Source organism: Aspergillus bombycis, assembly GCF_001792695.1.
Source record: "Aspergillus bombycis strain NRRL26010 chromosome Unknown contig00015, whole genome shotgun sequence".
Lineage (NCBI taxonomy): Eukaryota > Fungi > Ascomycota > Eurotiomycetes > Eurotiales > Aspergillaceae > Aspergillus > Aspergillus bombycis.
In genome coordinates this window covers 281,441-305,735 of record NW_019170017.1, presented here as the reverse complement: position 1 = coordinate 305,735, position 24,295 = coordinate 281,441, and the positions used below count along the sequence as shown (strand labels likewise).

At 50.6% G+C, this 24,295-nt stretch overlaps 9 protein-coding genes across 9 annotated transcripts; 4 read left to right on the top strand and 5 right to left on the bottom strand.

Moving 5' to 3' along the window:
• Positions 1-362: 362 nt before the first annotated feature.
• Positions 363-2,860, top strand: ABOM_002482 (TFIIH/NER complex ATP-dependent 5'-3' DNA helicase subunit RAD3; the record flags this gene model as incomplete). The annotated part of the gene is made up of 3 exons (XM_022529612.1): positions 363-379; positions 442-898; positions 950-2,860. 3 exons carry the CDS (start codon positions 363-365, stop codon positions 2,858-2,860), a joined length of 2,385 nt encoding a protein of 794 aa, XP_022392290.1.
• A 1,028-nt stretch (positions 2,861-3,888) lies between these two features.
• On the bottom strand, positions 3,889-9,130 carry ABOM_002481 (DNA-directed RNA polymerase I core subunit RPA190; the record flags this gene model as incomplete). The annotated part of the gene is made up of 4 exons (XM_022529611.1): positions 3,889-5,472; positions 5,543-8,303; positions 8,365-8,856; positions 8,946-9,130. The coding sequence occupies 4 exons, from the start codon at positions 9,128-9,130 to the stop codon at positions 3,889-3,891; spliced, it is 5,022 nt and encodes a 1,673-aa protein (XP_022392287.1).
• Positions 9,131-9,441: 311 nt separating this feature from the next.
• ABOM_002480 (U4/U6-U5 snRNP complex subunit PRP3) lies at positions 9,442-11,211 on the top strand (the record flags this gene model as incomplete). Its single annotated transcript, XM_022529610.1, has 1 exon — positions 9,442-11,211. The coding sequence occupies one exon, from the start codon at positions 9,442-9,444 to the stop codon at positions 11,209-11,211; it is 1,770 nt and encodes a 589-aa protein (XP_022392288.1).
• Positions 11,212-11,545: 334 nt separating this feature from the next.
• Positions 11,546-13,582, bottom strand: ABOM_002479 (RNA-binding snoRNP assembly protein NAF1; the record flags this gene model as incomplete). The annotated part of the gene is made up of 1 exon (XM_022529609.1): positions 11,546-13,582. One exon carries the CDS (start codon positions 13,580-13,582, stop codon positions 11,546-11,548), a length of 2,037 nt encoding a protein of 678 aa, XP_022392249.1.
• Positions 13,583-13,830: 248 nt separating this feature from the next.
• Positions 13,831-15,794, top strand: ABOM_002478 (dolichyl-P-Man:Man(6)GlcNAc(2)-PP-dolichol alpha-1,2-mannosyltransferase; the record flags this gene model as incomplete). The annotated part of the gene is made up of 5 exons (XM_022529608.1): positions 13,831-13,901; positions 13,960-14,629; positions 14,686-14,797; positions 14,896-15,479; positions 15,534-15,794. The coding sequence occupies 5 exons, from the start codon at positions 13,831-13,833 to the stop codon at positions 15,792-15,794; spliced, it is 1,698 nt and encodes a 565-aa protein (XP_022392248.1).
• Positions 15,795-16,252: 458 nt separating this feature from the next.
• On the top strand, positions 16,253-17,740 carry ABOM_002477 (heme-dependent oxidative N-demethylase family protein; the record flags this gene model as incomplete). Its single annotated transcript, XM_022529607.1, has 3 exons — positions 16,253-16,560; positions 16,640-16,816; positions 16,996-17,740. The coding sequence occupies 3 exons, from the start codon at positions 16,253-16,255 to the stop codon at positions 17,738-17,740; spliced, it is 1,230 nt and encodes a 409-aa protein (XP_022392307.1).
• Positions 17,741-18,076: 336 nt separating this feature from the next.
• On the bottom strand, positions 18,077-20,014 carry ABOM_002476 (exonuclease V; the record flags this gene model as incomplete). Its single annotated transcript, XM_022529606.1, has 3 exons — positions 18,077-19,288; positions 19,411-19,562; positions 19,648-20,014. The coding sequence occupies 3 exons, from the start codon at positions 20,012-20,014 to the stop codon at positions 18,077-18,079; spliced, it is 1,731 nt and encodes a 576-aa protein (XP_022392306.1).
• A 349-nt stretch (positions 20,015-20,363) lies between these two features.
• Positions 20,364-21,387, bottom strand: ABOM_002475 (Mpv17/PMP22 family protein; the record flags this gene model as incomplete). Its single annotated transcript, XM_022529605.1, has 2 exons — positions 20,364-20,772; positions 20,837-21,387. 2 exons carry the CDS (start codon positions 21,385-21,387, stop codon positions 20,364-20,366), a joined length of 960 nt encoding a protein of 319 aa, XP_022392305.1.
• A 718-nt stretch (positions 21,388-22,105) lies between these two features.
• ABOM_002474 (MFS transporter) lies at positions 22,106-24,106 on the bottom strand (the record flags this gene model as incomplete). The annotated part of the gene is made up of 3 exons (XM_022529604.1): positions 22,106-23,298; positions 23,364-23,618; positions 23,668-24,106. Coding segments are annotated over 3 exons (1,887 nt in total), but the record flags the coding sequence as incomplete, so codon positions are not given.
• Positions 24,107-24,295: the final 189 nt, after the last annotated feature.

The following is a 24,295-nucleotide window of genomic DNA, read 5'->3' as shown; positions in this document are numbered from 1 at the left end:
TGGGATGTGAATCAGATCAAAGGAGTGAACAAAAGGTAGAAAGGGAGAAGGGACAAAATGAAAGGAAGGGAAGAATAAGAGTGCAGGTCCCAGGTCACTCAGATACAAAGAAATCAACAACTTCCCGGCCCGAATTATGGCTTTTACAGTGAGAGATGGCCTCAATATCAATTACTTCAAAGCGGGCTTGATAATCGGCGTCCATATCGGGACAGGTCACGTGGTATAGTGTCATCATGTCCCGATAAGGAAAAGTTCGTCGCGAAGTCTGGCCGCGGCCTTAACTCCGTCTTAAGTTGTAAGCTCGTCCGAGAGCTTCCTTCTGTGTAGCCCAACTTGGAGCACGTCGCTCAGTCCTCACAATGAAATTTTTCATTGAGTAAGTGCGCCGTATTGAAGCTCTTTCCAGTCAAATTTTAACCTTCCAACTTCTATCAATAGTGACCTTCCTGTCCTTTTCCCGTATCCTCGTATATACCCCGAACAATATGCCTACATGTGCGACCTCAAGAAGACCCTCGATGCCGGGGGTCACTGTGTCCTGGAAATGCCCTCGGGCACCGGGAAAACAGTTTCTTTGTTGTCCTTGATTGTCGCCTATCAGATGCATTATCCAGAGCATAGAAAGCTTATCTACTGCTCTCGAACCATGTCGGAAATCGAGAAAGCTTTGGCAGAGCTAAAGGCGCTAATGAAATTTCGCACTCAACAACTCGGGTACACTGAGGACTTTCGTGCTTTGGGGCTTACTAGTCGAAAGAACTTGTGTCTGCATCCGTCTGTCAAAAGGGAGAAAAGTGGCACAATCGTTGATGCCAGGTGCAGGAGCTTAACGGCTGGCTTTGTCAAAGAAAAAAAAGAAAGAGGCGAAGACGTTGAGCTCTGTGTCTACCATGAGGTATGCAAAGACTGGCCGATAATCGATGAACTGATTTGTGACTTGGTATAGAACCTTGACCTCCTCGAACCGCACAACCTTGTACCTCCAGGCGTTTTCACCCTCGACGGACTACTCAAATACGGCGAAGACCACAAACAATGTCCCTATTTCTCTGCACGGCGGATGATGCCATTCTGCAACGTCATAATATACTCCTATCACTATCTTCTCGATCCCAAAATTGCAGAGCGAGTATCTCGGGAATTCTCGAAAGACTGTATAGTGGTCTTCGACGAGGCACATAACATCGATAACGTCTGCATCGAATCACTTAGTATCGATATAACGGAGGATTCGCTGCGGAAAGCCACCAGGGGAGCAAATAACTTGGAACGGAGGATTAATGAGATGAAGAGTTCGGATGCGGAGAAACTACAAAGTGAATATTCCAAGCTCGTTGAGGGTCTGCGTGAAGCAGAGCAAGCCAGGGAAGAGGATCAGTTTATCTCAAATCCTGTCCTCCCTGCCGATCTGCTCAAGGAAGCCGTACCGGGCAATATACGCCGAGCGGAGCACTTCATCTCCTTCCTAAAAAGATTCATCGAATACCTTAAGACTCGAATGAAAGTCACTCATACCATCTCCGAAACACCTCCCTCGTTCTTAACTCATGTTAAAGACTTGACCTATATCGAGCGAAAACCTTTGCGATTCTGCGCCGAGCGGCTAACGTCCCTGGTGCGGACGTTGGAGCTCATCAACATAGAAGACTATCAACCGCTACAGGAAGTGGCGACATTTGCGACGTTGGTCTCGACATATGACAAAGGGTTTCTCCTAATTCTAGAACCTTTTGAATCAGAGGCAGCGACAGTTCCGAACCCTGTGTTGCATTTTACCTGCTTGGACGCCGCTATCGCTATCAAGCCTGTGTTCGAACGATTCAGTTCCGTCATTATCACTTCCGGAACTCTATCACCTCTTGAGATGTATCCCAAGATGCTCGGATTCACAACTGTCATGCAAGAGTCATACAGCATGACACTCGCACGACGTTCTTTCTTACCCATGGTCGTTACTCGTGGCTCAGATCAAGCACAAATTTCCTCCTCATTCCAGATACGTAATGACCCGGGTGTGGTACGTAATTACGGGAACATTGTCCTAGAATTCTCGCGAATTACACCAGATGGTATCGTCGTTTTCTTCCCTTCATACTTGTATATGGAGTCCATCATCAGTATGTGGCAAGGCATGGGCATCTTGGATTCTATATGGAACTACAAGTTGATTCTTGTCGAGACACCGGATGCGCAGGAGTCTTCATTGGCGCTGGAGACATATCGAACAGCTTGCTGCAATGGAAGGGGAGCCATCTTAATGTGCGTCGCCCGAGGAAAGGTCTCCGAAGGTATTGATTTTGACCATCACTATGGCCGTGCCGTGATATGCATTGGTGTGCCATTCCAATACACCGAATCAAGGATATTAAAAGCGCGCCTTGAATTTCTTCGAGAAAATTACCGCATTCGAGAGAACGACTTCTTATCTTTCGACGCAATGAGACATGCTGCACAGTGTCTCGGTCGGGTCCTTCGTGGCAAGGATGACTATGGGGTCATGGTTCTCGCTGATAAGCGATTCCAGAAGAAACGAACCCAACTCCCCAAGTGGATCAGTCAGGCCATGCTTGAAAGTGAGACTAACCTCAGTACTGATATGGCCGTGGCCACCGCGAAAAACTTCCTACGCGGCATGGCTCAGCCTTTCAAAGCCAAAGACCAGGACGGTATCTCGACATGGAGCCTGGCAGATTTAGAGCGACATCGAGAGAAGCAGATGCTGGAGGAAGAGAGAGCACAACGAGAAGAACTGGCTCGTAGACATGGCGCAAACGGTACTGCCAATGGTGCTGTCGTCGCCGAGGATGAATTTGACGACGACATTGACGACACCCTCATGATGCTGGATGCACAGTGAAAGCCAACCTGGACAGTATTGTTTGTTTCCATGTTCCGGGCATAGCCATGCACGCCAATACCCCGGGATGTGGACATCGCCAATGATGGTTTCCGGAACTCCATCCAGGCCTTTCTCAGACCGCACAAACAGATCCCCGTGTCCTTCAGTACCCAGTACCCACAATGCATATTTTATTTATGGTGGCGGCCTTCGGGTTGATACTAGATGTTGTATTATAATACGTGCTACCTATCTATGAAGGAACAGGGCATACAAGATCCGGCTGGACGTTCAGGGTGGACAGTTTCTCTTTCCTACCGCTCTTAGTGCCCTCTCCAGTGCTTGTCCCGTTTTAATAGGACAAGAAGTTACATTGAGTCCTTTCCCACTTCGGTAGGGTCAAGCAAACCAAACAAAGGCGATGTGACCTGGACATTCCTAGTACATCCTTACCGAGGCCAGTCATGGTGACCTCTACCCTATATTTAGAAAGCTGTGATGGCAATTGTAGAACAAGGTTCTACAATATTGGTAAGATCAGTACGCGTTTAGAATGTTGCTTCTTATCGGACATCGTATGCCGGGATATGGACGAGTGAGCAAAACCGCCCATCCGGAAAAGTCAACCGGATTGTAAGCCCTATTACCTCATTTCAGATAGAGGGACTTCTTAAAGGGATCAGGACCACCCTGACTACTTAATCAACCAAAGACCTTCCAATTTCCATAGCCAAGGATACGTTGCATGTTTACGAAAAAGCACTTTGAGCGCTCCACCCGAGCTGCCCAAACAACACGAGGATTCAGGTAGGCTGGATTCGGGTGCTGAACGTTATCTGAAAAGAAAAAAACATTCTCTATTCATGTATTCTATCATGAATGGTTGCTCTAGAAGAAAATGAAAGACTTTTCTTGATTTCGCTGAGAGAAACTCCAGAAGTCATAGAACACATCAACAAGGAAAATGCATAATAGATACACGTTTGAGTCCACTCATATACAATAAACGACAATATAAGATGCCATACATCACACATACCTACCCATTATGCCACTGGGGCAAGGACATCAAAAGCACCGGTACCAACTGTTCCAACACGGCCAACAACAATTCTACTACTCGGGGACTTGAGGTTATCATAGTCTCTCTCCTGGACAGCGTCCCGGAGGAATCCAACGGTCGTTTCGAAACTCATCTTGGCAAGAGGAGAGGAGCCATCCTTAACAAGACCGTTGCGGTTGAAGGGACGGAAGCCACCAGACTGGGTCATCACATCACCAATCAGGTTCAGATGACGGTTATCCACGGAGATACTGTGACCCTCGAAAACTTCCGTCATTTCACGAACGATGGATGCGCGAGCAGCCTCAACACCATACAGGTTAAGCATATGGTGAATGGAGTTCGTATAGAGGGAATGGGGCTGGATGATGTCCTGGTAATCTCGCATGGCGAGGAGGTTGACACCGTCCGTGATGACATGGGCAGGTTCGCCCTTGATAGGGTCTGCCTCCACGAATGTACAGTTGCCAAGACCAGGGATAGACTGGATGACAGCACTGCGAGCGGCCGCCTCAACCAGAGGGAGGACGAGAAGTTTGGGAGTAGAAATGTCATATTGCAGCTGAATAGTGCACGAGGAGCCCTGGCTCGGGTTGAACTTGAATTGGGTAATCTCGCCGAATTTACCCTTGATATCCTCCTCACGCAACTTGGTGTCTTTGACTTCATCATCCGAGTCGTCATCAGAGGCATCATCCATATCAACATCCCTCGTCTGTTTCTCGCCACTATCCTCAATATCGTCATCGTCGTCAGCATCTTGATCCTGAACCATTTTCTCCTCTTCACCCTCAGGACCTTCGTAGGATACTTGGTTTGAGCGATTCTTAGAACCACTGGCGCGTTTAGCATCGTCGTGATCCTCCTCGTCATCGTCGTCAGCGGGCGCGTCGTCGTCGTCAGCACCCCGAGGAGCTTCTTGAACGGTGCCAACAGAGACACCAATCTCCGGCTGGGCAGTTGAGTAGCTCGACAGTTTCTTTTCATCCTCTCGTCTCTTGAGTTCGGCTCTGGTAAGCTTCACGAGCTTGGGGATGAACTTGTTCTGTAGAGCAATCTGCACATCTTTTGTCTTGATTGCATACTCTGCAGTGTATTCCTCAGGGGGGAAGAATGAGACTTCGATATCATAGACCTTAGCCTTTGTGCTACCAGACGTGATTCTCTCCCTGATTTCAACCTTATCGACAACCTCTGCAATGCTGAGCTTGCTAATAGCCTTGGCGAACCTCTCGGAGTGCTCTTTGGACAGCTCTTCGTTCAAAATCAATGTCATCGTAGGAGTCATAATGTGAGCACTAGCCGTCATCACGATTTCACGTAGACGGGGAATACCCAGCGTCACGTTCTTCGCAGAGTGACCAGCCAAGTGGAAAGTGTTCAAGGTCATTTGAGTTGATGGTTCACCGATAGACTGACCGGCCACAATACCAACGGCTTCACCAGGATCAACCACCGACTTCAGGTACTTCATATTCATCATGTTACCGAATGATTTCTTGCTGAGGATACCTTCAATGTTCTTCTTCTTGTCCTTCAGGAGCTTGTCCGGATTGGCGTCCTCGTACTGAAAAGTATTAGTATACACTGGACAGGAGAATGGATGTTGGTTGATATAAGCATAAGTTTTGTCTTACCTTCTTGACAGCTTGAGCAAACCGCTCGGATGTACTACCCAGGTTACCTCCGGGGTGGTAACGAGACAACACAGGGTCCATAGCATCCACCTTTCCGGTCTTGCGCACCTTCTTCATAGCATCCTTATGCCATTCACCTACCTCCTCATTCTCCAGGGTGTGGAAATCGCTCGAATTGACTTGGGAGATAATGGACTTATAGTTAGATGCCAAGAAGTCGAAGTCTTTGAGGTGAACCTGTTTCGTGATATCCAGGCCGTCTTCTCCGTACAGGAATTGAACGATGGAACCGTCAGTGGCTTCACGGACCGAAGTGTCGTACTCGGCCCTTAAGCCTTCCATGCCCTTGATCAAACAACGTTGCAGATAACCCGAGCGAGAAGTCTTAACAGCAGTATCAATAAGACCTTCACGACCGGCCATGGCGTGGAAGTAATATTCTTGAGGCTTGATACCGGTCAAGAAACGACCACAAACATAACCACCAGCCATAGGATTCGTATCGAAGGCTCTGAACGACGGCAATGTCTTACCGCTGATCATTACAGGCACACGTCGACCTTCCAAAACTTGCTGACCCAGGTTACAAGAAATCAGGTTGGCGTTGACACTTGAACCCTTGGCTCCGGAAATTGTCATCGACTGCATTTGGTTCCACGGGAAAGGCTTGACCAGACCTCCTGGAAGACAGGCTTTGGTGATCTCGGTGGACAGGTTCGCCGTGCGAGCGTTGGAGACGCTATCAAGACCACTTTGTTTCTCATCATCACGGAGAACATCTTCCAGACGGCGTCGCAATTCGGCGTCCTCATCAGCAGCCTTCGTTTGGTCAAGAGTTACATACTTCAGTGCAACCTGACGACCAATCTCAGAGGCCTTGCTAAGTTTTTCTTTACGGACACGGTCACCCTCCTTAGTTAAGCGAAGATCATCGATACCGCAGGTAAATGCACGCATGTTCAGGAATCTCGTTAGAAGCCTGCCAAGAATACCGATGAGCCTTCCAGCAATGGTATGTCCATAGATTTCGTGAATAGAATCGATGAGACCACCGGCTGTAGGACCGATCTGCTTCTTATCAAGAATACCACAGAGCAACTCTCCATCCTTAAATAGAACAGTTCCTTCTTCGTTGCCTTCGCCCCATCTATCCCCTGGTGTCGAGGACTTGCTCTTCATATTGAGACCGGCTCTGTTTGGAGGCATGATGTTCTTGAGGATAGTTGTAATGATCTGCTTTCCAGTCCAGAGAGGCTTTGGTTTGATCATTGTCGGGGCGACAACCTGAATACGCTCTGTGATTGTGTGAGAATTCTCAGGTCTCAAACAACTGTAGAGCAGCTCATGGTAGTCCTCCTCGTCGAAGAAACTATCACGGCAGGTGAACCACGTAGACATCGAGATGTGATCTTGAATCAAACCTCTCAAAGGTTTACCAGAAGTTGCAACAAGGTATTGATGGTCTGCGTCTGCAAGCATCATGGCTTCAGCACGGGCAAGCTCGTTTTGGGGGAAATGCATGTTCATTTCGTCTCCATCGAAATCAGCGTTGTAGGTATTACAGTTAGCGTAGTGCATGCGAATGACACGTTCATTGGCGAGTACACGGGCCTTATGACCCATGATAGACGGCTTGTGAAGTGTAGGCTGACGGTTCATCAAGACAACATCTCCGGTGGTAAGATGACGATACACCTTCTTGTTGCGCGACCCCTTCATACGCCAGTTCGATGGTGCGAGCAGCTGATTGGCCAAGGCTGTCCGCTCATCGAGACTCTTGAACTTAAGATTAGTGACTTGTCCAAACTCGTTCTCGATCGCAGCGGCACCTGGGTACTTGTCTGGACCGTTGATGACAGCTTGCTTCATTTCCCAGAAGTTGTGGTTGGTTACAGGCTCCGGATACGTCAGTTTCTTTGCAAACACAAGCGGAACACCAATTTCGTTGGTTTCGATGTTGGGGTCAGGAGAAATGACACTACGAGCAGCGAAGTTCACACGTTTACCCATCATGTTCTTTCTGAACAAACCCTCCTTCTTTTCCAGAATCTGCTTAATGCCATTGGGGGCGCTGGCCGCCGCGGGACCGGACAATCCACTCCTATCACGGTCAATCAGACCGTTCACAGTATCCTGAAGCTGTACAATGGCGTGTAGGAGATCCCTGTAGTCGCGCACACGCATGGCAGAGTCGGACCCTCCATTCTGTCGTTCTTTGCTGATTTGATTGATAATGTCACAGTTCTTTAAGATCTGCGTAAACACCGTGTTTTGCTGGGCTTCAACAACAGCACCGGCCCCCTGGGCAGCAACAGGTCGATATTTGTTCGGTGGCACCAAGAGGTTTTTGATGAAGAACATGCCTGCATCAATACGAGACTCTTTCTTTGACATCGGACGGGATGTATAGACAAGGTTCAGAATCTCCTCTTCTTTAATGAACAGCAAGGTAATTGCAGCGTGGACTTCTGGTGAGGGCATGAACTGACCGCCATCACCAGTCTTCTTGTTGTCCACCTGTGCCAGGATGGCATTGCCACGAGCAACTTCTTCCTCCGCTCCGTGAGATTCCGATGTAGTACTGGCGTTGTCGTTTGCAAGCGCCTCCTTCTCTTTGCTATTGAATTTCCTGGTTTCCTGAAGAATGATCAAGGAGTTTGACGCATTGTACCCAGCCTGTTGCATAGCGAGTTTAGCCTTTTCGGGCAAAGCTTTCCGGAAAATCTTCGAATACCGATCTCTTCGATAGCCTGGCGAGATTCTTTCTTTGGAGTTAATGCTCATGTGCTGGTAGCAAAGCTGGGGAAGTAATCAGAACTCACCCTGAGCAATTGGCACACTTCTTGATGCTGACAATATCCTTGAAGAAATCCCTGACAACAGCTCGCCTTTGTTCCGCAGCAATCGGGTTTTTGGCTCCAGCCATCAAGCCCTTCAGCTTACCCGCCGCCTGTGCCTCGCGAATGGATTTCTTGACAAACACATTCCTGCGCTTCACGAGGTCATCTTCGTCTTCGTCTCCATCGTCATCGGAGTCGTCTCCATCCTTCGCCGATTTCTTTGATCCCTTCTTGAGCTCCATTGACTCCAAGACAGCTACCTCGTCGACCAGGCCATACTGCAATAGTCGCAATTTGCAGGTGTAGGCATTAACTTGTGTCCGAGACATCTGAAGACGGTGGCAGTATACACATTGCGCCCTAAGAAGACGGTACATCTGATCAAAGTGCGTGACATTGTACACATGGACCGGTAGTTCGATGTGTCCAGGATGGCCAGTACAAGACCATGAGCTCATGCGACATGTTGTGCAGCTAGGTCCGGTCAGTCGAAGAGCCAAAAAGAAGGCTGAATCAAAACACAAGACTGTAGAGGACAACAATGTGCTGAGAAAGAGACTTACACATGGTCACCCCATGCTCCCATAGCCGTGTCATACAGACCACCAGGAACAGGGTTGTTGAAGGAATCCAAAGTCGGAGTATTATGGATTCGCTTCACCGAGGTGGCTTTGATATCCTCGTCATTGTAAACGGAAAAGTCAATCCCCGAAATAGAGGAAGCCACAGGACGTGCGAAGTTCGCCATGATTCCCTGCAGCTCCGTGAGCGACAGAAGAAGCTGGCTATGCGACTATCTGTTGGTCTGGAAGGAGCAAAAGCGGGTTCGTTCGGTCTTGTCGCTGCGAAAAGAAAAAGTTCGCCCAACTTTTTTTCTGCCGTGCGATACCGCTCAGACCCACGTTTGGGATCGCCCCGTGATTTATGCCCGTGTCACCTATTAAGTTCTCACTTTAGCTCTCAGATTGCCGTTACTCGTTTGCCAATCTTCCATACGCCAACTTTGAGTCGCGCTCGGTGCCAGTGGGTGAGTGCAGCGTTCATTTTCTGCCTCAAGCAATGGCGGACCTGTCAGGCAACATACTGAAGCGACCTCACCCCGAGGACGAAGACAATAACACGCAGAAAAGATCACGTTCCAACAATGGATCCCCATTACCCGGTCAAGGGGCTCCAGCCTCTGGAAAGCCTGATATCGAGAGGATGGTAGCTGAAGCGAGAGCGAAAGCCGAAGCTGTACGCGCCAGACTTCAAGCTGCAAGAGGAGGATCCACACCATCATCAGCACCAAGCCCCAGCCCTACACCCCCGGCCGCTTCTCCAGCAATGTCCAGATTAGAGCAAATGAAAGCCAGAGTCGCGGCTGCTACTGGAAGGGCCAGTGTAGTAGCTCAGCAACGACCGGCCGAACCCTCGCCGACGCCTCAACCTCCCCCATTAGAAGAAGACGATGGCTCCTCGAGGGGTCGAGGTGGTCTGGATGTCGGTCTTCATCCGGCCCTGCTTTCGGACACCGTTGAGTTCCGCAGCTCCAAGGGAAGGCAGTCTACGCAATCGAAAAACCGTCGAACAGAATCTCCGGCCATGAGTGGGAAGCCGGATCGAGCAGGGCTCGATCTTTCCGGTCCTTCTTTGGAAGAAATCAGGAACAACCCTTATTACGACCCTAGCCTCGGTCCTAAAGCTACGATTGCAAAGCCGCGACAGTCACGACAACTTATTTTCAATCAGAAGGGTAAATATATCCAGCAGGGCGCTGCTCTGCGTCGGCAGGCTCAATTGGAGGCGATGAAGAAACGCATTGCCGAGAGGGCGCGACAGGCTGGTATCGATGAGGACCTTGATGTCGAAAAGGCTTTCCTTGTTCCGGCTCCACCGGCAATCGAATGGTGGGATGAAGGACTGGTGGACGGGGAGGACTATTCCAGCATCGAGGACGAACGGAATTTAAAGATTGATACACCCGACACCATAGTGACTCAATACGTTCAACACCCAGTCCTTCTCGACCCTCCACAAGATAAGCATATGGCAGAGCAGAAACCTATGTATCTCACTCCTAAGGAACAAGCTAAGATTCGTCGCCAGCGGCGAATGGCCGATTTGAAGGAACAGCAAGCAAAGATCAGACTGGGACTTGAGCCAGCTCCTCCACCGAAAGTCAAGAAGTCCAACCTCATGCGAGTGCTGGGTGAACAGGCCGTCAAAGACCCTACCGCTGTTGAAGCACGCGTAACGCGAGAGATCGCAGAGCGACGTGCTGTGCATGAGGAGGCCAACGAAGAGCGTAAGCTGACAAAGGAAGAGCGACGAGAGAAGCTCGCTAGGCAACAAGAGAAAGATGCCGAAAAAGGAATTCTTATGTCAGTTTACCGCATCGACAGTCTTGCAAACGGGCGGAATCGCTTCAAAATCAGCAGGAATGCCGAGCAGAACGCTCTTACTGGGGTCTGTGTCATGCACCCTAAATTCAATCTTGTGATTGTTGAGGGTGGCTCCCACTCTATTAACAACTACAGGAAGCTTATGCTGAACCGGATAGACTGGACAGAGAACGCAGGTCCAAACGCTGTGCGGGAAGGCAACCGGGAGGCTCAGGTGTCATGGCTAGCTGCTGAAGATGAGCAAACGGGTGATCTGAAAGATCTTAGCTCCAATACATGCAGTCTCTTGTGGGAAGGCCAGGTCAAGGCTCGAGCTTTCCGCAAATGGTTGGGAGCACGAGTGTGTGAAACTGATTCTCAGGCGAAGGACGTCTTGTCTCGAGCAAAGCTGGAGAACTTCTGGGCTCTAGGGAAGAGCGCAAAGCAGAACGATCCATGGTCATGACGATGATATTTATCCTTCTTGATTTATAGATTATAGTCGAAAGGCAGAACAGGTCTATCTCTATTTAACAAATACAACCCATGGCCCGTATGTGCCAGGTCTAATAACCGATCATTTTTCACATTGCTTGCATCACTCGAATGACATGTCCCCTCACGATGTATACATAAAGACTCGTAATCAACAAGAGAAATGATCCAATGTAAACTTTTAAGCCAATCCAAGGTAAGATGCCTAACTCCCTAATAATGCAAACCTATATCCCTATGTATCAGTTTTACCGAAACCCAGAAAAGCAAGGAAACCCTAATCATATCAACATGGTATCAGACACTCATGAGCGAGGTGGTCCTTGATTGTTGTTATTGCTCAACTGACGCAACAGGTCTAATTGCGCCTTGACCTGATCAAAATTCATGGTTGCAGCTTGCGCCGGTTGTTGCCCAGGGGCTTGCTGTTGGCGATTCTGCTGCAACAGTTGCTGCGCCTGATGCGAGTATTGCAAAGCGGCCAAGAACATTGGGTCGATTTGCGTGTTGGGTGGAAACTGGTAAGGGTTTTGTTGGGGATAAGCCTGCTGGAATGGCATCTGGACATTAAAGCCCGGGGGTACAGCACCTTGACCGAACTGTTGCTGTGGTTGATGTTGAGGCTGTTGCTGAGGCTGAGGCTGTTGCTGCTGCGTGAAAGATGGGTACGCAGGGTAGGGTTGTGGCATTCCATAAGCATTAGGTTGGGTTTGCTGGTACACTTGTTGACTGTAGTTGGAAGGTTGAGGTTGTGCGTCCGATCCTTGCTGTTGATATGGCTGGCGGTCATAATGCTGAGTCTCTCTCGGTCCGCCTCCACGGCCACGACCACCTCGGCCGCGATCAAAACCCCGGCCACGACCCCTACCACCACGGAAGCCACCTCTACCAGAGGATCCATCGTTCTCGACAGGTGCCTCCTGCCGACTCATCATCTCATGGAGGTTCTTCGGGCGAGCAAGAGGAGTATATCCATCTTCACCTGCGTTATCGTCGTAGTTTAGTTCAGTCTGGCTGAGCTTCGAAGGTCCTGGGGGCCCCTTCTTAGCCTTTGCTGGGCCATCCCTGGCTTCCTTTCTTTCCTGCCGCTTCTGCTTCAACTTCCGCTTGTACTCGGCTTCTGCTTCATCGTCGGAAAACTCCACTTCATCCTCACCAATTTCCTCATCGTGGAAATTTGATGCATCACTACCTTTCATTCCCTTGAGAGGCTGAGTAAACACAAACGTAGAATGTTGCTCAACGTAGTAAACGTTTTTTCCTTTAGAAAGACCACATTCCTCGACAGCCGCGGCAGTAGGGAACCGGATAGTATACAAGGGTTCCTCGACTCTTCCCAATGTCTCAGCAACCACACCAGTGATACTCCTGTCTTCAAGGCAGAGTAATGACCCCGATTCCAGCACCTGGTACTCTCCAGAAGTGTTCGCCGAGATCAGGACCGTGTTCTCGATAATTGCCTCCACATGTCCTAGTAACACGATCTTCATTTCGGGAGTCACAGTGACATCCGGGATCGGGGGCACTTCTTCTGGAAGTTCATTTGCCGTTCTGATATGACCACCCGATTTGCCCTTCCCCTCTCCTTCATCGTCGGAACCGAGTTCTGCCTGCATCAAAATCCGCGCTTGCTCTTCGGGGCTAAGAATTGGGTAGTCTTCGTCGTCCTCGTCGCTGTCATCTGAGGAATCGCTAGAAGAATCATCAGAAGATGACTCGTAGGGAGAAGAATCAATCTCCCATTCGGGATGCTCCTCGTCCTCCTCGTCCTGTTCGGCTTGATCATGTGCCATAGCGTCTGGGGGAGGCACAGTTCCTGTCCCGCTTGCGTCCCCATTGGTATTGTTGTTGTCCGCCTGGCCCTGAGTTGCAGCTTCGGCCTGGTTACGTGGTTCTGAATTTGGTTCCCCCTCGATCTTTCCGGTGCTCTCCACAGTAGGTTCTTGTCTCTTAGGCTCCGTTTCTTCGATATCCATACCAGTTTGTGTATCCGTATGCGCACCTTCCTGGGCGGTGGGGTTAGGCGACGGGCTTGGATCGCTCTGCGCCGGCTGCAGGTCTTTGAGGCTATCATTGACAAGGTTTAACCCGGGGATTAGTGTCGAAGGATGAGATGTCGTGGCTGGTTCGTTGGTTTGACCCTGAATAGCGGCTCCCGAGTGCTCGCTAGGTTCTGCAGGCGTGCGCGCAACCCACGGCGTGTTATAGAAATCACTTCCATCGTCCGCAGGTGTTAGTGCAATGGGTGGCGTATCATTCATGCAAGTCCGTTTCACAGGAGGGCCTTCGTTCGCATCCTCTAGGGAATGCTGGGGTTGAACAGGGGGTTGTTGATCACTCATTATGTATCTCTGTAGCCTTGAGAAAGACGCGTCTCAAAGGCTGGAGAAAAAAAAATTATAATAATTTATGGTATAGTTAAAGGAATGATTGCAGGCAAAATCTAAGGCGGAAACTTTTTTTTTTCTTCGAAGTGCCATAATTGCCGTTGCGGTTACCGGAGAAGCTTGCTTATCGATAACGTGTTGGTTAAGCTTCAACCATGCCTTAAACTTGGCATGTCAATTAATCTTCAACGATTGTCGGCAAAATGGCATCTGCCAGGAAAACAACTGGGGTTCCCTCAATGCCCACGGGGCAGGCACCGCGATCCAAGAAACGGTATCAAAACCAGAGTTCCTTTCCTTATCAATCAGGCTAACGCTCGCGACCTTCGCAGACCCCCGCCGCCGCCCTATTACCTTCCATTGAATATAACGCTCTATGTGTTCCTCATCTCCAATGCAATTGCGGCGTTCCTTGCGCCCATTCAGGATTGTGATGAGGTCTTCAACTTTTGGGAACCCACACATTATCTTGACCATGGATATGGACTTCAGACGTGGGAGTACTCCCCGGTATATTCGATCCGGAGCTGGCTCTATGTGACCATTCATGCTATTATCGGGAAAGTAGCCTCCCTTGCTTTGGTTACGAAAAGCTCTCAGTTCTATGCGATCCGGTTTTTTCTAGCCCTCGTTTGTTCCGCCTGTCAGACCCGACTATATGCGGCAATCTGTCGAACACTCAGCCCCAAAATTGGCCTGTTCTTTCTTATGATCGTTGCGTTCAGCCCGGGCATGTTTCACGCCTCCGCAGCATTCCTTCCCTCCAGTTTTACTATGTACATGTCCATGCTAGGTCTCACAGCCTTCTTGGATTGGCGACGTCAGAAGATCGCACAAGGAATTATGTGGTTTGGCCTCGGTGCGATTGTCGGCTGGCCTTTTGCCGGTGCTTTGATCGTTCCACTTCTGCTCGCAGAAGTTCTTGTCGGCTTTATCTCGGGGTCCCTGGGGACTGTCATCTCTGGTATCTTTAGTGGAGCCCTCAGGTGTCTGGCAATCCTAGTATGTTACTACGGACCAACAGTCGATGATATCCGTCTTGTGCTAATGAGATGCAGGCTGCGGAAATTGCTGTGGACTATGCTTTCCTCCGAAAATTTGCTGTTGTCCCTTGGAATATCGTCGCCTATAACATCTTTGGAGGAGAAGGCAAGGGCCCAGATATCTTCGGTACAGAGCCTTGGACCTTCTACATAAGGAACCTACTATTAAATTTCAATATCTGGTTCATATTTGCGATGGCTGCCGCACCTTTACTACTTCTCCAGGCCATATTCCGACCCCAATCGACCAAGAAGGAGATGCCGCTACGAACCTTGCTGTAATTGCGCCATTTTATATGTGGTTTGCGATCTTCACCGCTCAGCCTCACAAGGAAGAAAGGTTCATGTATCCCGCGTACCCTTTCCTTGCTCTCAATGCGGCGATCGCAATCCACATCATCCTATCCTACGTTGGGTCTAAAGACTCGAAAGGGGCCAAAGGAAGCTTGTTAGCCCAAGCCAAGCTTACCATCGTGGCGGCTGTTGTTCTTGCCGCTATCAATGCTGGCTTGCTGCGGACCGTCGGAATGATCACCGGCTACAACGCCCCTCTGAAGGTGTTCGAACCGCTCCAGCGGCTGGGCATTCCCCAGACGGGCGACTCGGTATGCTTCGGTAAAGAGTGGTACCGATTTCCATCTTCGTTCTTCCTCCCTGATGGCATGCGGGCCAAATTTATCCGCAGCGAATTCCGGGGGTTGCTCCCTGGGGAATTTCCCGATGCCACGGATTATCCTGCTCTTTTCGACGGTACATCGCAGATCCCCGCAGGCATGAACGACTTGAACCTGGAGGACCCAGGCAAATACGTAAGTGTATAACCAGACGATCGTCTCTTCTCCATCAGCTAATCCCACACGTAGGTTGACATCTCCCAATGCTCATTCCTGGTGGACTCGTACTTCCCAAGTCGCGATGCAACCGAGCTGGAGCCCGACTATATCCATGACGAGTCACAGTGGGAGGTGATGTCGTGCAAGCACTTCCTCGATGCTTCGCACACGGGCCTTATAGGCCGCCTGATCTGGGTGCCTGATCTGCCGGGGCTGCCGGATCAAGTGCAGCGTAAATGGGGGCAATATTGCCTCCTGCGGCGGCGTGATGTCAGCGCCGAGACGGATTAAACGGTCACATGTACTATCAAAAAGCCTCTTCCACCAATGTAAATAGCCCAGAATGCTATCTCTAGATCTTGCCTGCATTTGTATCCGCGATGCGATCCGACAGACGCACCATGTAGGGCGGCAGTGCGACTTTACCTGAAGGAGACAAAAGATCCCCCGGGGCAGCAGAGATAAGCATCGTCTTCCCCGCAAACTTTAGATGTCGATCGCATCCGATTAACTGATCCGGCAGTGGACTATCTGATCCCTTGCCTCCAGCCATGATAACGCGCTGCACCATGATGTATGCTCCTCCATCGTGGATCATGATGCTTTTAAATCCACCCCCCGTCATCCACAACCCTACCGTGTAGCATTCCCCCCAACCACATCTATAACCTATCTATAGAAACCATCTCCGCCCCATGATACCAACAAGGCCATAAACAGTATCAATCACTAGAGAAGAAACCCCAAACATGATATTCACCTTCCTCCCAAGTACAATCCCCCAACACCACCTCTCCAATGTCACCGCCATTTGCCTCCTCGCAACCCTGACCACGTATCTCCTCCATTCCCTGTGGAAGAGACACCACCTCTCCAAATCCCCCGACAACGACCCAGAGCAGAAGTCCCTGTCTCCCACGTCCAAATTCAAACAACCCACCCGCAACCCGGGAGAATGGACCCCATCCGACTTCAAGCGACCTGCGGCCGCCCCATATCCAGACTGGGACGTACAGACCACCGAGCCCAAGCCCTACCGACCGTTCAGATACGGACCGTAAGTCAGATCCGTCTCCCAGATCGACCTACAGAACATCCAGGCAGGCAGGTACAAAAGCTAACAGAGAACCCCACAGTAAATATTTCATCACCATGGGCCTGCGCAGCATGAAATGGGACGAATGGATCGAACTCGACAACCACTACCCACGCTACCACGCCGACAAAGCGCGCCGGATCCAAGATCGAGGAGCGAAATGTTCCAGAACAGCCCCGGAAGCCATGGACGCTGCCATGGAGCTTCTGACGGAATTGTACGTCTTCCTTTTCCTCTCTATACACTCCTCCCCCACCATCCACCCATAAACTATAGACCACCCATACACTTCCCCCCTCCCCAAAAAAGAAACAAGGGAGAAACAAAAAAAAAAAAAAAAAAACCACCCCCACCAACTAACCAAACCCAAACAACACAGGGCAACCTACCTCCCAGAACGCTACCCAACGCTCTTCCGCAAAACCCCCACGGGAATCACCAACCTCCTCACCCAAGAAACCCTAACCACCGTGCCGCCCCTCCCCGAAGACCCCATGCAAACCTGTGGCCGTCTCGTCCAAGACGACCTCGCCTCATGATCGAGCGCCCGGACGGCGAATACTACCTCCTGGCGGGGTCCATCCTGCTCGCCGGCTTCTGGCGTCTAGAAGACAAGTACGGGATGCGGTTGTCGGAGATCCACACCTCGGGCTCTGTGCCCGGCTACAAAGAGAAGCTCGAGAAGGGCATGCTGAATTTCTTCCGCCGGTTGCGGCCCGAGGACCCGGTGCTCCGCAATAACTACTTCATCCAGGTGGATGAGAGCCTGCCCTGGTCGCACAGTATCGGGTCCGAGGATGGCGAGACGGTGTCGTGGAATACGGCGGAGAAGAACCGGGCCATTGAGAATCATTTCTTTCGCTCCGAGAGGCAGAGTTTGAGGAGATTGCCCAGGACGGGCGCCGTGGTGTTTACTATTCGGACGTATTTTGAGCCTATCACGGAGGTGGTCAAGGAGCCGTATGTGCCGGGTCGGTTGGCTTCGGCCATTAGGAGTTGGGGCGAGGATGTGGCGCGGTATAAGGGAAGGGAGAAGTATGGCGAAGTTTTGTTGGAGTATTTGGATCGGATGCATCAGGAGCAGGTTGCGCAGGGGCTGGAGGTAGACAAGGAGGAGGAGGTTAGGAGTTATCCGTTTTGATTCTTGGGAATTGTGTATTTATGGGTGTTGGGTGATCTTGGGCTTTGGTTTCTTTCTTTTTTTTAAATTTATGATGTGATGACTTGATGAATGTCTTTCTTGTTTCTTCTTGAAGCTGAGTGTTGTATCTTTATGAGATTGTAACGGAGTATGCCTCTATGGTCGTATCATCTGTAAACTCGCCCAAGTCTGTTCAAAGTCCAACAGGATGTCTAATCCCAGACACATTAGTAGCTGCAATGGCATCTTCCGTATATAGCCAAATGTCGGAGGCAGATTATTCTCCCAAACGCCGGCCATTGCCCTAACCCTATACAAAATCTAGATCAACAATAATTAGACAGCCAGCGAAGACGATCTTCTCCTTCGCTTCATAAAAGCCAATTCACGCTCTTGACGCCAGGAACATTCGTCGCGGAACTCACAGATCCGGCATTTCCATGCATCCATGACTTCGACCCCTCGTGGGTTACGCTCGCCACGCCACCATTCCATTTGGTCAGCCAGATAGGCTGTCAGCGTCGTAGGATCAAACAGAAAAGATCGGCTGCCCAGCACCCGCGACTGTTCTTCGGTTGTCGGGGCTGATGATAGGTATCGCGCGGTAAGAAGAGGCGATAGCACAGTGGGATAAGGTTCGAGTAAGCCCGGCTGAAACTCAGAAGGGATTGAGGGTGCCACGGACACTGGTGTCGAGTGTGCGGGTGGGAGGAAGGTGAGCCGGAGTTGGTCTTTCATTAGCTTCCAGAGGCTGGCCAGGTTGTTGTGCGCGAGAAGGATACTGGTCGAGTCCTGGCTGCCAGGGGGTGCAGAGTCCGCCCCATGCAATGCGCGTCGTCCAGCCGCATCTTCCGGGGTGAGAATGAAGTCAGGGTCAGACTCCTGCGAGGATAATGTATCAAAGAATTGGTCGTTGAGACCGCCTACTTCAGCTATGAAGGCGTCGGTGAACGTGCGCGAGGGGTCCAGACCATAGCGCGAGGCAAGTAGTTCGATGGACACATCGTCACTGGTAGCAAGCCGATTGAGCATATGATAGTACATCTGAAGTTGGAGCAGTGTCGGCCGGAACGACGAACTCTTCACAGTGGGGACCGAGGCACTAGCTCTGGTCTTGACGTCTGTCATGTATATTCGGGGCAAACTGAAAGCCTCTGAGGAAGATTCACTGCCGACCCCGGAATCATCTAAGCTATCTTCCTGCCCGCCATTCCAGGAAAGGTCAGAAAGCCGTTTGCCACCCTGCGACGGCGACAACAAGTAATCCGAAAGCGACATTTGATACTCGGGCAGCACAGCCCTCGATGCCTCCACGTCGGCATAGTACGACGCGGCCGTCGCTTCAAGATCTGGGTCCGGACACTCGTAGGAGAGCTGATCAATGACCCCATTCACCAGCTCGCCATCCACCAGCCCCCAGACCTCCAGCTCCCGAGTCATACCATACTCCCTCAATGTCCGCAACCCTTGGATGATATTCCATATCCTCAGCGCCAGCGCGTCTTCCTTAGTCGTAATCTCTACCGGGACCGTCGTATAAATCTCATCCTCCACGTCTTATGTATCGTCGTCCCCTTCTTCATTGCCGGAGTCCTCCTCTTCCTCCCAAACTTAGTCAACGTATACCAATACTGCAGCTCGCACCACGCCGGCGAAATCAAATCCGTGACCGAAAAAGCCTTATTAGGCGGTTTCCGAAATCTCTCGATCGGCGACCGATTATCCGCAGCAGGATCCGTAACACCGGTAGCCCATTCTCTCTCACGAGCTATATCCCTCTCGCGCTGTTTCATCCGGCCCTCAGTAGAATTCGGGTGCTCGACTAAACGCTTCGTCAGACTGTCAGCGCCTCACAAACAAACACGGAACATCAAAGCCAGGAAGAAAGAAAAAAAGGAGGTTAATACCAAACGCGGCGCCGCCATTGCTTGCCATCTGACCTGCTCTCCCCGCAACGGGACTCCGCCAAGTCTTGGATACCTGCCATACAGGCTTTTGCCTCCCCAGTACTTTGGGCGTCCGAGGACTCGATGGAGCGACATGGCAATCTTCAATGTCGCCTACAGCGCGGTTTATCTCCTTCGCGGCTGGAGTTGTTGTCGATGGTTGGGGCGGCGGTGGTGTCGCGTGGAGAGCCGCGTGTTCCGTGACGGCTTGGGCAAGTAGTTCGTTCAAAACTTCCTCTTCATCCGGTGTGAAGTCGGATCCGTAGTCGCTGCTATTGTCGGAGATTATATCTTTCATTAAATGTTGGGAGGACTGCGGGCAGGACATGCCTGCGATCCTGTCGGGGAGTTCATGTCATTGTGATGTGGAAGTGGCGAGGCCGCCGTGGATAAGCTATCGGTTATAAATATTATCCCCTCATCGACTGCTGCAGAGAATGCAGGCGCGATCTTTCAAGAAGACGAAATTTGGGTACGCAAAAGTAGAATAACAAGTATGAGAGATCACGGTGTATCTATAAATCACTGTTTTTTATAGTCTATCAAGGGCGCTGCAAACACACGCTATCTATAATCCATCCAAGCTACCCGATGCCGCCATATCTAAAATCTATATACAACAAGGGAGAAAAAACCAAAGGGGTATAGGAAAAAAAGACATCCAGCCAAGAATAGAACTATGCTTTCAGCGTCGCAGAGGCGACGACTTCAATCTGCGACGCCGCTGCCTCGGCCAACTCATTGGCCTCGACTTCTCGCGCCGCCTTCTGGTTCAACCAGCTGAGATACGTCTGCCATCCGACCGCAATAACTCCAGAGAATATATTCCGGAACTGAGGCGGCACGTACATGAAGCTGAACGCGGTGACTGCGGGCCACAACTTCGCGCTGTTGGTGATGCTCACTGGAAGCGCCTTCTTCAGACGTTCCCAAGTCTCCTCGAGAGTTGCACCGGCAAGCAACGAGTGGACACTGAAGAAGTAGGTGTTGAAGACGGGTGTGAAAACGGCCTGTTGCACGCAGACCTTGGTGAGGATTGAGAGGAACTTGGATGTGAAATTGAAGTGGTGGTGAAGGAACATGAACCTATTGTTCATCCATTAGCATATTGTCCCGTTATGCCAAAAGCGAAGGACCGGAAACAGCATACCAGTTATACGACGGAATACTTGATCCTGCGCCCACTGTCAAGTGCCGCAATGTCCTCCACGGGTCATATCCTCCTCCGGATGTCGCGGCGCCATCGTCTTCACTCTCTGTCTTTAACGGCGACTCTGAATTTTCTCGGGCTGTATCCTTCACCGATTTGCTATCCGAAGGAAACAATAACTGTGCGCTCAAGTCACCGAATAGGTACACGACAATCGAGCTCCAGAATTGCGTCGCATAAGGCCTTCTTTCCTGAATCCGCGAATATGACCGTCCGAGCTTGCCAAGAGGCCCCTCCACGATAACGTCACGCAGCGATCGAGATCTGGCACCGATGGGGACTGTACGCGGGGTGGGGGAGGAACAGGAGGGTTGCGTCGATGAGGAAGGAGTGGCTTGGGGTTGGGCGTTCTGGGAGGGTACGTTCTTCTCGGGGCTCTTCGGTGATGAGCTGGTAGATCGATTTCCTTGAGGCCGTATGCGAGATGGTAGATGGGATCGCAGCGATAGCGTTGGCCGTTTGCCAAGCTGGATGACAAGCGTATGTCTCATATTTTTTGTTGTGCTGTAGTATAGGAATCTCGCATATGGATAATGGAAGGCGATCAACCGATGACCATAACAAGCCTATTAAGAATAACCCCGAGTGACCGGTTGAAGCCCAGGAGCCGCACAGGAACAGCAGTACGGTCAGCAGAAAATAAGGCACATCATGTTGAGTCAAAATTGAATCAGCGCAGGAGATTTATTCCGCCATCAGCGCTGTCGGCACTGCGTCTCTGCCGAGGGTCGGCGAAGGCAAGCCTTTCCGATCGGAGACTCAATCTATTGGCTCTTAAGTCCGAGATAAGCACCAAGGCCGAATCATTCACGATGCAATGGTCAAGTATATTCCCTCTAGTACATTATCCATACATACATACACCAGATCACATTCCAACTCCACGGTCTATAATGCAAGCAAACACACAAAAAAAATTATGCAATGGCACGCCGGGTATATCAACATGAAATAGTCGTCTAAATAATATAAGAGTAGAGCCCTCGGAAAAGCGCTCAATGCATCGACAACAAACTTTTTCTCTTCCATCACGCGCATCTCACATCAACACGTTGAGTGTTATCAAAAAAACCGGGTATAAAAAAGGGGGTAATAGATACTAAAAATTATCGACGTAGTTGGTCTCGGTATATGTAAAATGTCGAGAAGGTGAAGAACTTAAAGGGTGGCTGTGCAATGATCCTTCGGTAGAGACTACACGAGTCAAGATCATTTGAAGGACTCGCGAGTATGGACGCGATCGATATCGTACGGGTTCCCGTCATAGATCGACTGACGCGCTGAACCAGCGGTCCGAACCGATGACTTAGTGCGAACTTGTTGCACCGGCGGCAGCTCGCCAACATGCGAGTCGCTTTCATCATCGCTGCTATCGGACACATCAACACCAGGCGCCTCCGTGCGGTCATAGGCCTGTTCTATTTCCTTGTCTTCGGGCTCACCCTGCTGTTGCTTAATCTGCTGCGCCATCTTGCGCATAAAGGCATCGGACTCGGCTGCGTACTTGCAGCGCATGCGGATCTTGGGGCCGTAAATATAGAACAGGAACGGGAACGGTACGCATGCAAGAGCCAGGAAAGCAGGAATGGTGGATGCCCAGTGGATGCCAAGGTCACTGTACATATATGTCGTGAAAAGCGGGAAGACGGCGCCAAAGACCGATCGCAAAACTGAGTTTGCTGCCAGGACCGATGCGGCGAAGATAGTATATGTGTCAATCAGGTAGGTCAGGATACTCAAGAACACCAGGACCATTCCAAAACCGAATGGGGCTCCTGCTGCGACACAGGCCATCCAGTGGATAGATGGGTAGTTCGTCCAGGCAAACCAGAAGAGGCCGATAGGAATAGCGAGCGAGGCAACCATGCACGGTGGGAGACGTGCTTCGGGGGGAGCGAACCCTCCGTGTTGTTCGTCAGTCTTGACGTACCGCTTGTTGTCGATAATGCTGTAGGCCACAGCAGCCAGCATTCCGATCATGATACCCAGGAATGGCAGGCTGCCCACGCCCTGGTTCCAACCACGGACCAGCTGGAACACAATTGGGTAGGCGGCGAAGAGCATATACAAGGTGCCATACACAATAGCCATGTACAGAGACAACAAGAACACGATAGGCTCCCGGAAGAGTAGGATCCAGGGACGCGACAATGCGGTGCCGAACGCTTGCTTGAGACTGACCTTGCCCTGGTCGATGTCCAATTTGCTGAGATAGACCTTACCAGTAATCTTAGACAGTCTCTCGGCGCGACGACGAAGAAGAACCGGTGCATATGTCTCAGGTGTAAACAAGGAGGCCACGATCCAAACAAAGCCAGAAAAGGCTCCCAAGAAGCCCATCACCCATCTCCATCCGGCATTCATTCCCAGGAAACCTCCGATGATAGGGCCGAGAACGGGGCCTATATGAAAGATCAGTCCAAGAACATTTACAGAATACGAAGTAACAGAATAAAGAGAACCCTACCCAGAAACGGAGCAGCCGCAAAAAGACTCGTCGCAACGCCTCTCTCTTTAGCAGAGAACATGTCGGCAATGACACCTCCCGCATTGGTAAGAGGGGAGGAGCCAAACGATCCGGCGAAAAATCGAAGAATGATCAGAGTCTGGATGTTCTGGGAGCCAGCGCTTCCACAGTTGAAGGCAGTCAAAGCGAGGTACGTGATAAAGAAAATGATCTGACGGCCGAACATTTCACTCAGGGGAGCCCAGAGCAGAGGCCCTATTCCGGTCAGTTGAAGAAGATATTCGCGAAAGAGCAAAAGGCGTACCGATGGCAAAACCAAGGACGAAGAGCGAAACACCCAGGGTAGAAACTTCGGTACCGACGTGAAACTGTTGTCTGATCTGAGCAACACCGCCGGTATAGGCTGATGAAACTAGCGCAACGGCCAGGGTCGAAATAGCAGCAAGCATGGTGATGAACCATTTCGTGCTACTGGGGAACTGCATAGGGTTCCGTGGATCATTGGGGAGCCAGGTGACAGCATATGGATCCTCTTCTGTTCCTGAGCCCGGATACGGATGATCGATGACTTCCTGGGTCACGGCTCCCTGATCCATAACCATGCGCCAATATGGAATTTTCCGGCTCATGGGCGACTCGCCGAGAGCCCCCTTCTCGTTCGACATGGTGGAAGAAGCTGTGTTTCGTATCACACCGGGGGACAATGAAACAATGGCGTTTAGGGGTAGGAGACGGTGTCGTACGACTGGGTCAAAGAGACGGAGAAAGAGCGGCTGCGGCTGACGTTGTCTCGCGTATTAATAGAGCAAACAAGTGCTGTTGTTAACAGATAGGATGATCCTTGTCAAGGATGCTATATTGGCCGAATGCGGCAAGGGTATAGTAGACGGTATTGAAATTCAAGGTGTGGGAAACCAAGAATGTCGATCAGG